Genomic DNA, 12,908 nt, shown 5'->3' on the forward strand with positions numbered 1-12,908 from the left:
TGCTCTTAGTTCATCTGAAAAAACAATGCTGATTAAAGTGATACTTATGATTCATTTATTATTTTATATATATTATTGTGTGTGTGTGTGTGTGTGTGTGTGTGTGTGTGTGTGTGTGTGTGTGTGTGTGTGTGTGTGTGTGTGTGTGTGTGTGTGTGTGTGTGTGTGTGAACCTCTGGGAACATCAGTGAGGGAGTGAGTGAGAGATGAGTCATAGGTAGAGATATACAATCTGGATTTTACTTTCTCCATGCCCAATGAATCCCTTCAGCAACAGACATCTCCACAAGGAGGGCTGGAGCAGAGCAGCACTATGGGTTTCAGGGTGGATCTGGAGTGGGTGAATGATCGCCGTGAGCTAAAGAGATTCTAAAGATGTTCTGTCACCATGCCAACATTGCCTCACTGATTCATCACACATGCACCTCTGCCCTAAACCTTTTACAGATCCCCTTATTTAACGTGTGCGTCAACCCTTAGCTTTTATATCTGAGATTCCAAACAACTAACACACCAAACTTTTAATGGCTATTGGATCCCTAACAATCATGGGCATTCAGTATTACTGAACAGGGCTATAAGGTATATAATACCTCATCAGATTTTTTACAGTGTGGGTTTAGTGTTTGATTTTCAGACTTTTGTTTACAGAATTTGAATACTGGATCTACACTAATGGAATGGTGTGAACTTTCACCTAGTTAGCTGGAAAATAATTGTTCTGTAAAAAAACGTGCAAATGAGAAACAGGAAATTATGGCTTATTTATTTATCAGTAGCGCATTATTCATTATATTTATTAAGAAATTATATGTGTTATTTAATACATATTATACTGATCATTTTAATAACTGAACAACCATTTCCACATTCTGAACAATATTAGCAGTTGTTTATTCACCAATAAATATTTGTAATATTATAAATATAACTGGCTAGAAAATTGTACTGCACAGTTTCCAGTCAATAAATCAATGTTGCCGAAAATCAATAATAACAAACGAATGATACAAATTGCACATGATCTATAAATAAGTGTCTTTCCCTTGTCACTGAGCAAAATGATCAGGTCTTTCATTCGCTTAGAAAAGGACTGAATAAACTGTGAAATAGCTGGGTGTGTTTCAGAGTTGTGGTTTTCCTACACTGCCATCGCGTGGTATTTATGTTAACACGCCGAAGGGCTTGATGTGTGAGTGTTACAAGTGATTACTGTCGCATGACGCCTTGAAGACAGACGTGCCGGCATCCTTTAGAAATTACGCACTGACCTATAAGATCTAATAAAGCAACAACACTCTAGTTTTCACAATGTTTCACTCAGAGAGCGTGTGTGTGTGTGTGTGTGTGTGTGTGTGTGTGTGTGTGTGTGTGTGTGTGTGTGTGTGTGTGTGTGTGTGTGTGTGTGTGTGTCCTTTGGCTAAAAGCGCAGTTATAATCCAGTGCTTCCTGTGAGTCAGCTCATCAGCGCGGACACTCACCCGGACTGGTATTTGGGGGAATTCTGTCCTCTGTAACAGTTTGGGCTTTAACTCTGTTTACAAAGCTGCCAGATGCCAGTTATTCCCCGTATCCGATATAAAACGGCCAAAACACACATCCAAGCGCCCTGCGGCATCGACACACACATCTTTGTTTATACTGGAGTGTTATTTAACCTGTGGGTGTCAGTTAGTCTATTAGCCCAGCGGTCGCTTCAGATTCAGGTCGCTGAGATTTCCTTGAGTCACTCAGTCAATAACGTTGACTTCCTCCAGACCCGGTACCTTCACCAGTGATTAATTCAGTGATTAATTCACTGTGACTCAGAAACTTCAAGAGTATATATGCATGCATTTTTTGGACTACTTATCCTTATCCTATTACTTTGGACAGGGGAGAAATCCAGTGTGTGTGTGCGTGTGTGCATATATGACTTGACAGACACTAGATAATAGTTCCCTCCATCCTCTTCTACTAACTCTAATAAAACATGTGTGGCAACTAAATCTGGGATTATAATAATGTGTAAAACAATCAGCATGTAGTATCTTGTGTATTCAGGGTGCATTGGGTTAATCTAGAACATTGGATATCCCACCTAAAAAATCCAGCTTGTTACGACGAGCTGCCAAAATACATAGAGCTTGTCAAACTTTGCTAGCTGATTGTTTCTGTTCTGTTCTGCTTTTGTTTCCCCTAAGATTGCTACTAAATCCTTAAGTGATTAGATTCACATGTATTCATTTGTAGTGATTTTTAAACACAAATCACCCCTGCGTGCAAAACAGTGACAAAACACAAAGATTAATGAACAGGTTTTGTATTTTAATGTTTGAAACGTTTTCTTTAAGAGTAAGACAACATGCTTTAGATTTTCTGGGACATATAAAATAGGGCAGTTTAGGAAAATGGTACAAGGTCCATGAAGTTACTGAATCACTGAAAATTAGACAATACATTCCAGTTTTTAATGTCTGTAAAATATTTAATGTTTAGAATGAAACATTCATGTAAATAAATATTTTTCCGACATTTCACATGTACAAAATGTAGATGCGTAAAAGTTGTAAACATCCTTATTCTACTTGTGTGTGTGTGTGTGTGTGTGTGTGTGTGTGTGTGTGTGTGTGTGTGTGTGTGTGTGTGTGTGTGTGTGTGTGTGTGTGTGTTTATTTTATTTTATTATTTTATTTATTCATTTATTTTCATAGTAGCCTAGGATGACAAAACTAGGATGACTTAGACCTTGTAAATATATCCAATATTTGTTTTAGTGGAAATAAAACCATGAGGTGTTGCATTACGATATGATAAGTTAGGATATGTTCCATTTTCTTCCCCTTCTTATGTGGTTAGTAAATATCAAGTCTCTGAGATAGTAAAGTAAAATTCACAAAATGTCCAAGATGAACTTTTACTTCCATGAATCCTTCAGACTGTCATAAAGATGTCGCTGTTGAATCCACAGTCCTTTTACTACTCTGTTAGTCTTTACTTGGAATACGTTTGAAGTAGAAACTTCCTAAAATGAATGCATTTCCTCTCTGGTGGTTTGATGACTTATCCAGGGAAACTTCCGGACATAATTACCTCCTGTATATTTATTTCCTATCTTTAAATAATTCCATGTGTTTATACAAGGCCATCAAATATGTGATTCAGAGCGGCTTAAAAATAAATAAATAAGTGATTTTTTTTTTTTTTTTTAAAGAAAGTTTTTTAGAGATCTATGAATCACCCGAATGACTAACAGGTTCGGAATAACATGTAATTTGCTGTAGTAACGCACTCACTCAGCTCTACCTCTAGCGGTCACACTGTGTAATTACACACAGAAGCCTTCCGTACACTTATGGCTTCATCACCAGAGAAACATTTAGCTGCGAGATGTGCTGGTGAATCAGACCAGTTCAAAATGCATCGGTTTTTCCACCCACAAAAATCAATCCTTTGTATCTGTCAGTTTATGAGTAGCGTGTTATGATATTTGGCATTTTCATTTAGCATGTAAAATAACTTAATATGTTAAAGTTTGTATATAGCTACACTTAGTGACTATCTGTTTGGTGCACATGTACCAACACAATGCCATGTTCTTTTACATAAGTTTACAGTAAATATACTAATCAAACAAATCAAGCACCAAAAAATAAATAAATAAAAAATAAAGTGGTTTACCAAAGCTGGTGTACAAGAACTCTAGTGGCCTGCACAGAACCCTGACCTTCACCTTATTGACACCTGTGGGATGAACTGGAACGCCCTCACTAATGCTCTTAGTGGCTGAATGAGCACCGATTCCCACAGCAGCATTCCAAAATGTAGTGGAAATCATTTCCAGAAAAATGAAGGTTATTAGCAAAGGGGGATTAAATCTGGAATGGAATGTTCAACAGCTAATATGGGTGTGCACAAACTTTTGGCTATAAGTGTATGTGAGGATGTGCAACTGAATTAATGTTAGAAAATTCCATGCGAAAATTAATGAATACAATGGGTGCGGAAAAAAATCACAAATGAAGAACCTGTGTCATGTGGGAAAATAATAACACACGCTACATGTGATAAAAATTTACGTTACATTATTTACATATAATAAGTGTGTGAAATCACTTGTTTCATTTTTTAAATTTATCTTAAGTAACTGCTTTATCTTGGCAAGGTTTGTTTTGGAGCTGGAGCCTATCCCAGGAACATGGTGTGAGACAGGAATACATCCTGGATGAGATAGTGTCTCCAATCCATCTACTGTAATGTTTCTGGAAGGTGGCAGGAAACCTATGTGGACACAGGGTGAACAGAAACTCTACTCAGGCAGTAAACTGCTGTCACCCATGTGAAAGAAATGTGTTCTTTAAGTGAAAACCCCACTATATATATAAACAAACATACATAGTGTATTTAATAATATTTATAAGTGTACATTACATTTGTACTTACATTTGATCCATCTGATTATTCACATGAGGTTGATGCAAAATTTTTAGAGTGAACACAGACAAAACAGAAATATTACATGTTGTCCATAAGACTCATTTTGCTGTTGTTTAAAAAGTTGCACAAGTCTACAATGTTTAGGTTGGGTTTAGCAGTGTTTGGCTTGGGTCATATACAACCCAGGGTCTATTCATCCGCAGGGAGGAAGAGTCTCCATGACAACAATGGTTATCAGTATCCTCCATGTGTTTCCTGGGGAGGTGTGGCATTATGTGGTAGTGGTCATACAGATATTGTTCTCTCAGTATAATGACCACAGATCTAAGACCGTAAACTCTGTTCGGTGGTGTTTAAGGCCGCTTAAGATAGAGGTCTGTACACCATGCCGGGATGGCACTGAGGAGTTTCTCGTACATGCTCTCTACAGAAGTGCTATTAGGAGCATGGTGGCACAATTGGTTTCTCTGCTTGGGACTGCCTCTGGTGGTCTCAACTCCTTCAACAGTACTATCACAGGACATCAACAGCTTTTCCAGGGGCTTCCTGGGTCTGGATAAATGCAATGCTTGTGTGGGTACTTCCATATGCAAGAAGCTTTATAAAAAACAAATAAGGTAAGGTAGTGACTGAGTTTAAAAACTATATAACTATATTTCAAGGTTGTATTTTTTTTCTGTTTCCATTCAAATATATATATATTTGTGTGTGTGTGTGTGTGTGTATACACTACAGTTCACACAACAATCAAAAATCAAGTGTTTCTATCACCACTGAATAAACACTGAAGAAAAGGTTTGATGACAGTTGTTCAAAATCAAGTCAAAAAAACTTTGAAGTAGATACATGTTGTTTAGTTCCACCTAAACTACTGAAAACAGAGCAGAAAAAAAACAACAAATAGTTTGCTTGAAAAAATGCTTTAGATGTAGGGTCTAATGTGAAATTAATTTGATGTCACACTAGGTTTGAAAGGTGGCTGCCACATCAACTGCTTTTGCCCTCAGATAACAGGACATCTTATGAGGCAAATTACACAGATGATTTAGAAACCTGGAGGCCCGTAGTGCTGTCACGTCTGGTTTCCCCCGACCTGCACCAGCTGGCTGACAAAAGCATTTGCATCTCAGCAGGCAAAAGGAAATCCTGCAGCATTGAAGCAGTTCTGAGAGCAACATCACGGTTCCAGAACTTGGCCAAGTCCAATATCCTGTTACCCAGTGTGGTGCAGGTCTGTCTCCATCTGTACCTTTCTGAGCTTTACACAATTCACCTTAATGCACAAATGTCAGGCTGAGCTGCTTCAAATACTTCGGATTTATGATTTCTTTACTATTGTGGTTCTCTAAAAGGCTTTTCAAGAAAAATAATGATTCCCATAGAAAATACATTCAATATTCAATAAGTACATACAATGGCAATGATTTAGCTTATAATAGTTAGATGAATAATTCTGAATAATTCTGAAAAGAGTGTTTGCTGTCCTCTGTCCTAAGGGACTGGTCACACCAATGCTGCGTTGCCCATCTCAGAGGCTGCTGGATCGGATTGTGCACCGCTACTTTGAAGTGGCTGATGTGGGCAGTGTGCAGATGAAGCACTTCACTAGTAAGGATAAGCTCAGACTGCTCTACACACTTGCTGTCAATCAACAGCCTCTTATACTGCAGGTATAAAACATGATTAGTTTCTGTGTGTTCATTACCAATGCAAAGAATGTTACAATCTTTAAATTTATTATTATTTAAAAAAAAAAAAACGGCACTCATGTTGCCCCTTGAGAAAATCCTTAAAGGTTAAAGATAGGTTTCAAATTCAGAAAAAAAAACTTCTCTAGAAACCTCTATTTAAAGTATAAAGTAACTAGACATTTGTTCTAAGAGTGCAAATAAAAATCTATATACACTCACATATTTATAGATGTGTAGAATCTATTAAACCTTTTTTTTTTTTTTTTTTTTTTAAAGGATCTTTATTTAACAGCCTTAATTGTTCCTCAGATTATCTCTGGGAGGAATGTTATCTTTAGAGGAAAAAAATCCATGAAATAGCACTTAGGAATGCTGGAACCAAACTCAAACTTTAAACATTTAGAAATATTAAAACGTGATTCAGTTCTTGAGTAGGCTATCCTCCTCCCCATCCTTGTTGTGTTGCTCTAGATGTTTCCAGGCACTGAGGGCTGGCCCTTCCCACGCTATCATGGTTCTTGTGGCAGGCTGATGATGTGGGCAGGCAGCAGACCCTTGAGGAGCTTGTACCCAGCACCACTGGCACACAGATCTGATGCTGCCTACCAGATCCTCCACATCACCCAAAGTTTAGCCTTCAATAGCCTCCACTTCCGCCTTTTCTACACCAGTGTTTCAGAGGACATATTTGGTATAGCAGAGGATGGAAGAATCTTCATCATGGATGCCAGCACAATTGGGATCATCGACCTGCAAGAGGGTATAGCATTTTAAAACAATAGAAATGCTAATGTGAGCATTATGACAAAGCTTTTATTCATGTGAACTTGGAAAACAAGGGACACTTTCAAGGAAATATGGAGCCATACATAAAAAGATTATGATCCTGAAATCAACAAATCTGAATTCACTTAAGATTTTTCTTAAATCAAATCTGATAGACAAATCATGTGTTGTAGGATTTTTAGTATTTGAAACTCAAATTTGGCCATAGTATGTTTAAAAGGGATGCTATAATGCACTGCTAAACAATATATCATAAACCTTTTAAGGTTTGCATTTAAATTAACCCTCTATAAGTCAATAATAGCACAATATGTGAAAATGTTTATAAAAACATTCCAGCATCCTATCTACAATGGATGTTCTTTCATTTTTTTGCAGCCCAGCATCCGTTTAGATTTTAGGAGAAAAAAATCAAGCGCCAGGCTGCCCACATTTATTTTTATGAATATTTGAAGTACAGATTTTGTTCCTAAACCTTTCACCAAAAGAACACATTAGGTCCAAGTTCACAGTAATTATATGTATATATGTGTGTGTGTATATATATATATATATATGTGTGTATATATATATATATATATATATATATATATATATATATATATATATATATAAATAATGTGTGTGTGTGTGTGTATATATAGTCATACATTAAACATTTGGTTGTAAAAACAATTTTATCTTTATTCCTAATGCTACTTTGCAAATTCCACTTTTTAATCAGCTTAAAACTGATAGCTGTATAGCTGCGTATAGCTGCTATGATCTTAAGCCTTCTGCCTTACTCATGATGGTATGTTTTTAATGATTAATATGCAATTAGTTAAAATAACACTGCAATAACCCCCACGTACCTTCCCTAGGATTCCGCAGTCAAGCAGACCCACAGGAGAACTACACAGACGTGTTCTCATGTCTGAGTGGTTCCTGCACAAGAACTCCTCCCTGTGAGAGCATTCGTCCCTCACAGAGCTTTACTTTAATCTGTAGACATGTCCTGCCCAAACTGCTCACTTCTACGGATGTGAAATTGTCTGGACTGCCCGGAAGAGTCTTCGCAGAGCTGATCGTTTGTGCAGACCCAACACAATCTGATCACAGGATACACAAAGCTGTTCAAATACTTAAAGACACACTGCAGCCCTTCAGGCCATGCAATATAGATTACGGATACAGGTATCCTGAATGCAGGTATAGTGACAAGTTCTAGAGCTTCAATATTTGTGATCAACAGTAACTCCAAATTGTGAGAACGATCTGCACTACATATACTGTAGATTTTCTGCTGCATCATTTCTACAGTTCACATATCACACAATAGCCACATTTCCATTTAAACTGTTTAATAACTCAAACACCTGTCAAACAGTTTGACAGTGTTTTCCGTACATTTCTTACTAAACAGTATAATCCATGTATAGAAAACAAGAGAAATGATTAAAACGACGCTGCTCCATAAAATTTAATGGCATGTACTCTCAAAAAATAACAGCATTCCATCAACAATATTTTCAAGCAATAAATACACATTTATAAATAGTGTAAATTTACAAGATTAGAAACATAACAAAAAGTACAAATTAAAGTTTACTCATTAGCCATGTGCAACCCATGTTTCTTTGTGACTTGGCTGTTTTTCCCTTACGATATATATAAAGACTAACATAAACTGATAAAAAAAAAAAAAATGAATTACCTTCACATTATAATTCTCTTTTTTCAGTTTCATTGCCTAAAGAAATTTAAGAAAGACCAGCTACCCTAGTACTCTTTTAGTAGAGAAAGAAATTCAAGGAACTATAGTCATGTATCACCCCATACATAAATCACTTAAGGAAAGAAATTCATCAGATTCAAAACAAAAGAATAGAAAGAAAAGGAAACAGACACATCAGTAGTTTGAGCGATTTTGCCAGTTGTAATATAAGATTTTTCACTGATTTGTCCTTTTTATATAGTTTGCCTTTTCCCTCTAAGGAGTGGTGCTGAGCCAGTCAAAATAGTCCGAGAATAGACTGGAGAGGTGCCCACTTGCCCACTCCAGACCAGTGGGGGTGATGCTCTGTATTTGGGTTGCATAGACAAACAGTTTAGAGCCAGCAGCCTTGTGCTATTTGCTACAGAAACCAGTGGTGTGGAACTGGGTCACTACTCCTGAATATCAGAAAGAGTTATGTTGCGTTCCAGAGGAGTTTCCTTTAGAACTTGTTAATGTTAATGTCAAGATGTGGAGGAAGGCAGAGGTGAAGCCTGTTGAGAAAAGAGTAAAACAAATTAGCTAAACGAAGTACACAACTATATCATACGATATATGAAAAGCAAAACAGTGATGTGAACACTATCTGAAGGAATTAAAGGCATTGACTCACTAATGTGAACTGGTCATAGACTTGCATCAGATCCTCCATCTTATACTGCTCCAAAACGACAAAGTTTTCAAGGTTTGGACTGCCACGACGAGCACAGTCCTGACAATGCACCACATACGTCTTCCGCGAGTTGCTTTCACTGGTGACAAAGAGTAGGTCAAAAACTTCCACCTAAAAGAGGACCATAAAAAAAAAAGGAATTACAAAAATTATTAGAAATACACAACCACTAATGAATAGTTATGTTGCACCTGTATCCATCAAAGCAACTCGCGGATGAGTGCAGCTCTGTCCGACTAAAATATAAAGAAAACTGCACAAATCTTTAACAAGAGCACATGCACTTCAGCCAGATTGGAATTTCATGTACACGTATACCAAAGATGAAACCGATGGTGGAATCTGCATATGGAGTTTGACCATAAGTCAAGTTATCATTTGTTAACATTTGACCATATGCATCTTTGATAAACAAGGGGCCTTTTGATGAAGTAATGGTAATTCAGAGCCTCCTAGTGGTGCAACATGGAACAGAAACCCATGGGTCATTCATCATTTACATCTGTTGCAAATAAACCCCCAAAGACACAAAAGCCAGGGTTGAAAATGGTGAATCATTAATATCTTGATAAGCAAGGAAGTAATTTTTGTTATCTTAAGATATTTTGTCTGTTAATAAAAAAATTCCTGATAAAAGTAGTTTAACAGCTGTTGGCTATACAAAAAGACATGATCAAGAGAATGTCTGTGTTGATTCAAAACCAATCAAATCGCAAACAAGATCTTCACACAAACATTTGGAAAATGATCTGCTCAATTCACACAGTCACACGTGTCAAGGCAATCTAAAGTTCTAAATCTATAGAATCTACATCTAAAGTATAGCTCAGGCATCAACACACCAAAGATCTACAGGAATAGTTTATCATATTGAGAGATGTTCTGTAGCACATTTCTCCAGAATGAGTGTCACATCATACCTCACAAATGCTACAATAGTGTGCTGGCTCATCCTTAGTCCTCCCATGCCACACCATCTCTCTGCCTGCAGATATCAGAGCCTCCCTGAGCATCTGACACTGCTTCAGTGTCTTCAGCAAACAGTACCTGCCACAACAGAAAAACACATGATGAGAATGACCACAGTCAATCAGTTTCATAGTTTAAACTCACCTGGACCTAAGACCAATGAAATACTTCAAGATATTAATTACAGGTCACATGAGAAGTACATATTCTTGGCATGGGTTGTACCATGATCAGGATGACTCACTTGATCATCTCAAAGAGCTTGTGGTCTGATACTTTAATGTTTCTGGCCAGGTTCCAAGAGAGGTGAATCATAGGAACGATGGACTTGACACTCTGGAGTTTGTTCCACTCATAGCGCTCCACTGCCAACTTGTACTGATATGCTGAAGAAAGAGAGAGAGAATGTTAATGACAATAACAATTTACATATTGTGACAATGGTTTTATTAGGTTCCACTTTTCATTCAATTCTAATTTGCATGGAAACATCATAAAAGGTATTTATAAAATGAAATAAATAAAAATAAATAAATAAATTAGTTACCAGTGAGAGGGCCTACATTCCAGGCTACATTATTGCACCAGCCAATAGCCTGCACCCAATGTACTGTGCCCGTGTTCAGCCACACCAGGTCTCCTGGTCTCTGGATGAAGCGATACACTGGCACATTAGCTTCATACAAGTCCTCCAGGTTAGGCCACCATGAGCCCATCAGGAAATTGATGCTATTCCTATACAATTAAGAAACAATTGGTATAGAGGTCAATACACACGTAGTGTATAAACCTAAAGTATAAAAATAAAGTTGTAGTTTCAACTGACTTACTTCTCACAAAAGTCATTCAGAACACCCCAGTACGACTCGGGTACAGCAAACCACTCACAGTCTCCTGGGCCGATGTTAATGTTGACTGAACAGAAATTGTTGTTTTCTTGATGACCTGAAAAACAATATTAATGACATGTCAGCATTTAAAAGAAAATGCTGAACATTAAGCAAATTTATCAATATGTTATATTGTTAATTGCACAGGTGCGTGCATGCATCAGAGACCTGGGGTCCTGCTGCCTGGGACCTTCATATAGAGCTGGACAGTATTCATGCCCAGAATAGTATGGCCCACATGAGTGAGCAAGTTCCCTGCGGAAACAACGCGAGCGAATGCAGGCAGCTTACTCAACTCAGCCAGCTGCAGTTTCCACCTGCATAACACACAAAAAATGTGATCAAGTATCACAGCTAATAAATGTACACACTGATCACATCATTCTCTATCTCTCTCATATATGTATATGTACAATATATAAATATATTATACACATACATACATACATGCATACATATATATATATAAACAAACACACGTCTGTGTGTGTTCAAAGGCTGCTTCTTCAATTATCTTATAGTTTTTAAGAGGATGTTTGATTTCTTCTACTGCAAATTGAAACTAATACAAACAAAGTATGTAGTGTCACAGGTTACAGATTACAATATCATGTGTTTTTCAAGAACATGGCTGTGTGGCCTAATGTGAAGTTTTGAGAAGCTTAATTGCAGCATGCAAACAATGCTAACAAACTAAATGCTAACATTCGATATTAAGAATTTATTTTCAAAATAGTGTCACACTTACTTTCGCTCATCTGACAAGTCAATGTTTGTCCCAAACTTGATGTGCTTAAAGGGACCTCTTCGTCGTCGTACCAAACTAGGGGGTAAATAAATAAATAGATAGATATTTAAAAAAATCATTTTATATAAATCTTGGATGCATTTAAAATGCAGTACTACAATCCACCTTACTTTTCTGCAGGAGCTGTTTCCAAGTCCGAGTGCTCCTTCTGTCCTTTCTTTTCATTCTCCTCCTGAAAACAAGTCAAGGAGAGACAAAATGTTTAACCAATTATTTAGTAAAATGCATATTACTTTAAAACACTTACAACTTCTATAGAAACTTAAAATGTCAAAAAAAAAAAACAATAAAATTAAACACAACAACTTGAATAATTAAAACAGCACTTGTTCTGCAGATTAGAACTTTAGAACTTGCTTTAAAATCATATTAAGCTGAATCACTACAACAGAGACAGACAAGATGCAAAATGTCCTGTTTGCACTGGGTGGGGATAATAGACATGACAGTAGGGGTCACTATGTCTCTTAACATTTCCACAACAAGTTATCTACTGCAAATAAAAGTATTTTCATGCTTTAGTCTCTTTGGCCCAATTAGATCAACTGATATACTGTATGATCAAATATCAAACCTTTATCATCATCATATAGACTATATGGCCAAAACCATGCACACATTTGACCTGAACATATGAGCACTGCCCATCCCACACAGCCATCAAAAGGATCCATCATGACAATGTCTCTGGCAACTTTTTAAAGGTTGGTGAGCCAAGGATGATGTCCAAGAACTCATGTGTCCTGCCAACATCCCAGCTCTCAATGTCAATGAACACCTTTAGGATGAACCGATACTCCACCGAAGACCTACTCACCCAACATCAGTGCCTGAGCACACTATTGCTCCCGTGGCAAAATGAGCAAATACCCACAAACGTGTTACAACATCTAGTGGAAAGCCTTGCCAGAAGAATGGA

General features: G+C 37.2%; 2 protein-coding genes across 5 annotated transcripts in view; one reads left to right on the top strand and one right to left on the bottom strand.

Moving 5' to 3' along the window:
- The first annotated feature begins 4,711 nt into the window (after positions 1-4,711).
- dipk2b (divergent protein kinase domain 2B) lies at positions 4,712-8,498 on the top strand. Of its 2 annotated transcripts, none has more exons than XM_027164722.2 (5): positions 4,712-5,033; positions 5,383-5,647; positions 5,949-6,086; positions 6,579-6,867; positions 7,757-8,498. In XM_027164722.2, the coding sequence occupies exons 1-5, from the start codon at positions 4,810-4,812 to the stop codon at positions 8,101-8,103; spliced, it is 1,263 nt and encodes a 420-aa protein (XP_027020523.2). In that variant the 5' UTR covers positions 4,712-4,809; the 3' UTR covers positions 8,104-8,498. The 2 variants fall into 2 exon arrangements, with proteins under 2 accessions (XP_027020523.2, XP_027020522.2); XM_027164721.2 differs by having other exon boundaries at positions 4,713-5,033; positions 5,913-6,086.
- kdm6a (lysine (K)-specific demethylase 6A) overlaps positions 8,341-12,908 on the bottom strand; it is a 33,132-nt gene continuing 28,564 nt past the window's right edge. For all 3 annotated transcript variants that reach the window (XM_047815354.1, XM_027164716.2, XM_027164717.2), the window contains 9 exons: positions 12,100-12,161; positions 11,930-12,004; positions 11,350-11,498; positions 11,122-11,236; positions 10,839-11,026; positions 10,536-10,677; positions 10,243-10,369; positions 9,263-9,433; positions 8,341-9,143 (listed from right to left, as the gene is read on the bottom strand). In XM_047815354.1, coding sequence (XP_047671310.1) covers positions 9,114-9,143; positions 9,263-9,433; positions 10,243-10,369; positions 10,536-10,677; positions 10,839-11,026; positions 11,122-11,236; positions 11,350-11,498; positions 11,930-12,004; positions 12,100-12,161 — 1,059 coding nt within the window. In that variant the 3' untranslated portion in view covers positions 8,341-9,113. The remainder of the gene's footprint in view (positions 9,144-9,262; positions 9,434-10,242; positions 10,370-10,535; positions 10,678-10,838; positions 11,027-11,121; positions 11,237-11,349; positions 11,499-11,929; positions 12,005-12,099; positions 12,162-12,908) is intronic.

This window comes from Tachysurus fulvidraco, chromosome 6 (genome assembly GCF_022655615.1).
Source record: "Tachysurus fulvidraco isolate hzauxx_2018 chromosome 6, HZAU_PFXX_2.0, whole genome shotgun sequence".
NCBI classification, from domain to species: Eukaryota; Metazoa; Chordata; class Actinopteri; order Siluriformes; family Bagridae; genus Tachysurus; species Tachysurus fulvidraco.

What these genes read in the sequence shown, in the direction of transcription:
- dipk2b (XM_027164721.2), top strand. Translation starts at nt 4,810, where the DNA reads ATGGCACTGAGGAGTTTCTCGTACATGCTCTCTACAGAAGTGCTATTA. An exon ending in TGTTACCCAGTGTGGTGCAG is followed by an intron (nt 5,648 to 5,912) that starts GTCTGTCTCCAT and finishes CTCTGTCCTAAG; the next exon opens with GGACTGGTCACACCAATGCT. An exon ending in GATCATCGACCTGCAAGAGG is followed by an intron (nt 6,868 to 7,756) that starts GTATAGCATTTT and finishes TACCTTCCCTAG; the next exon opens with GATTCCGCAGTCAAGCAGAC.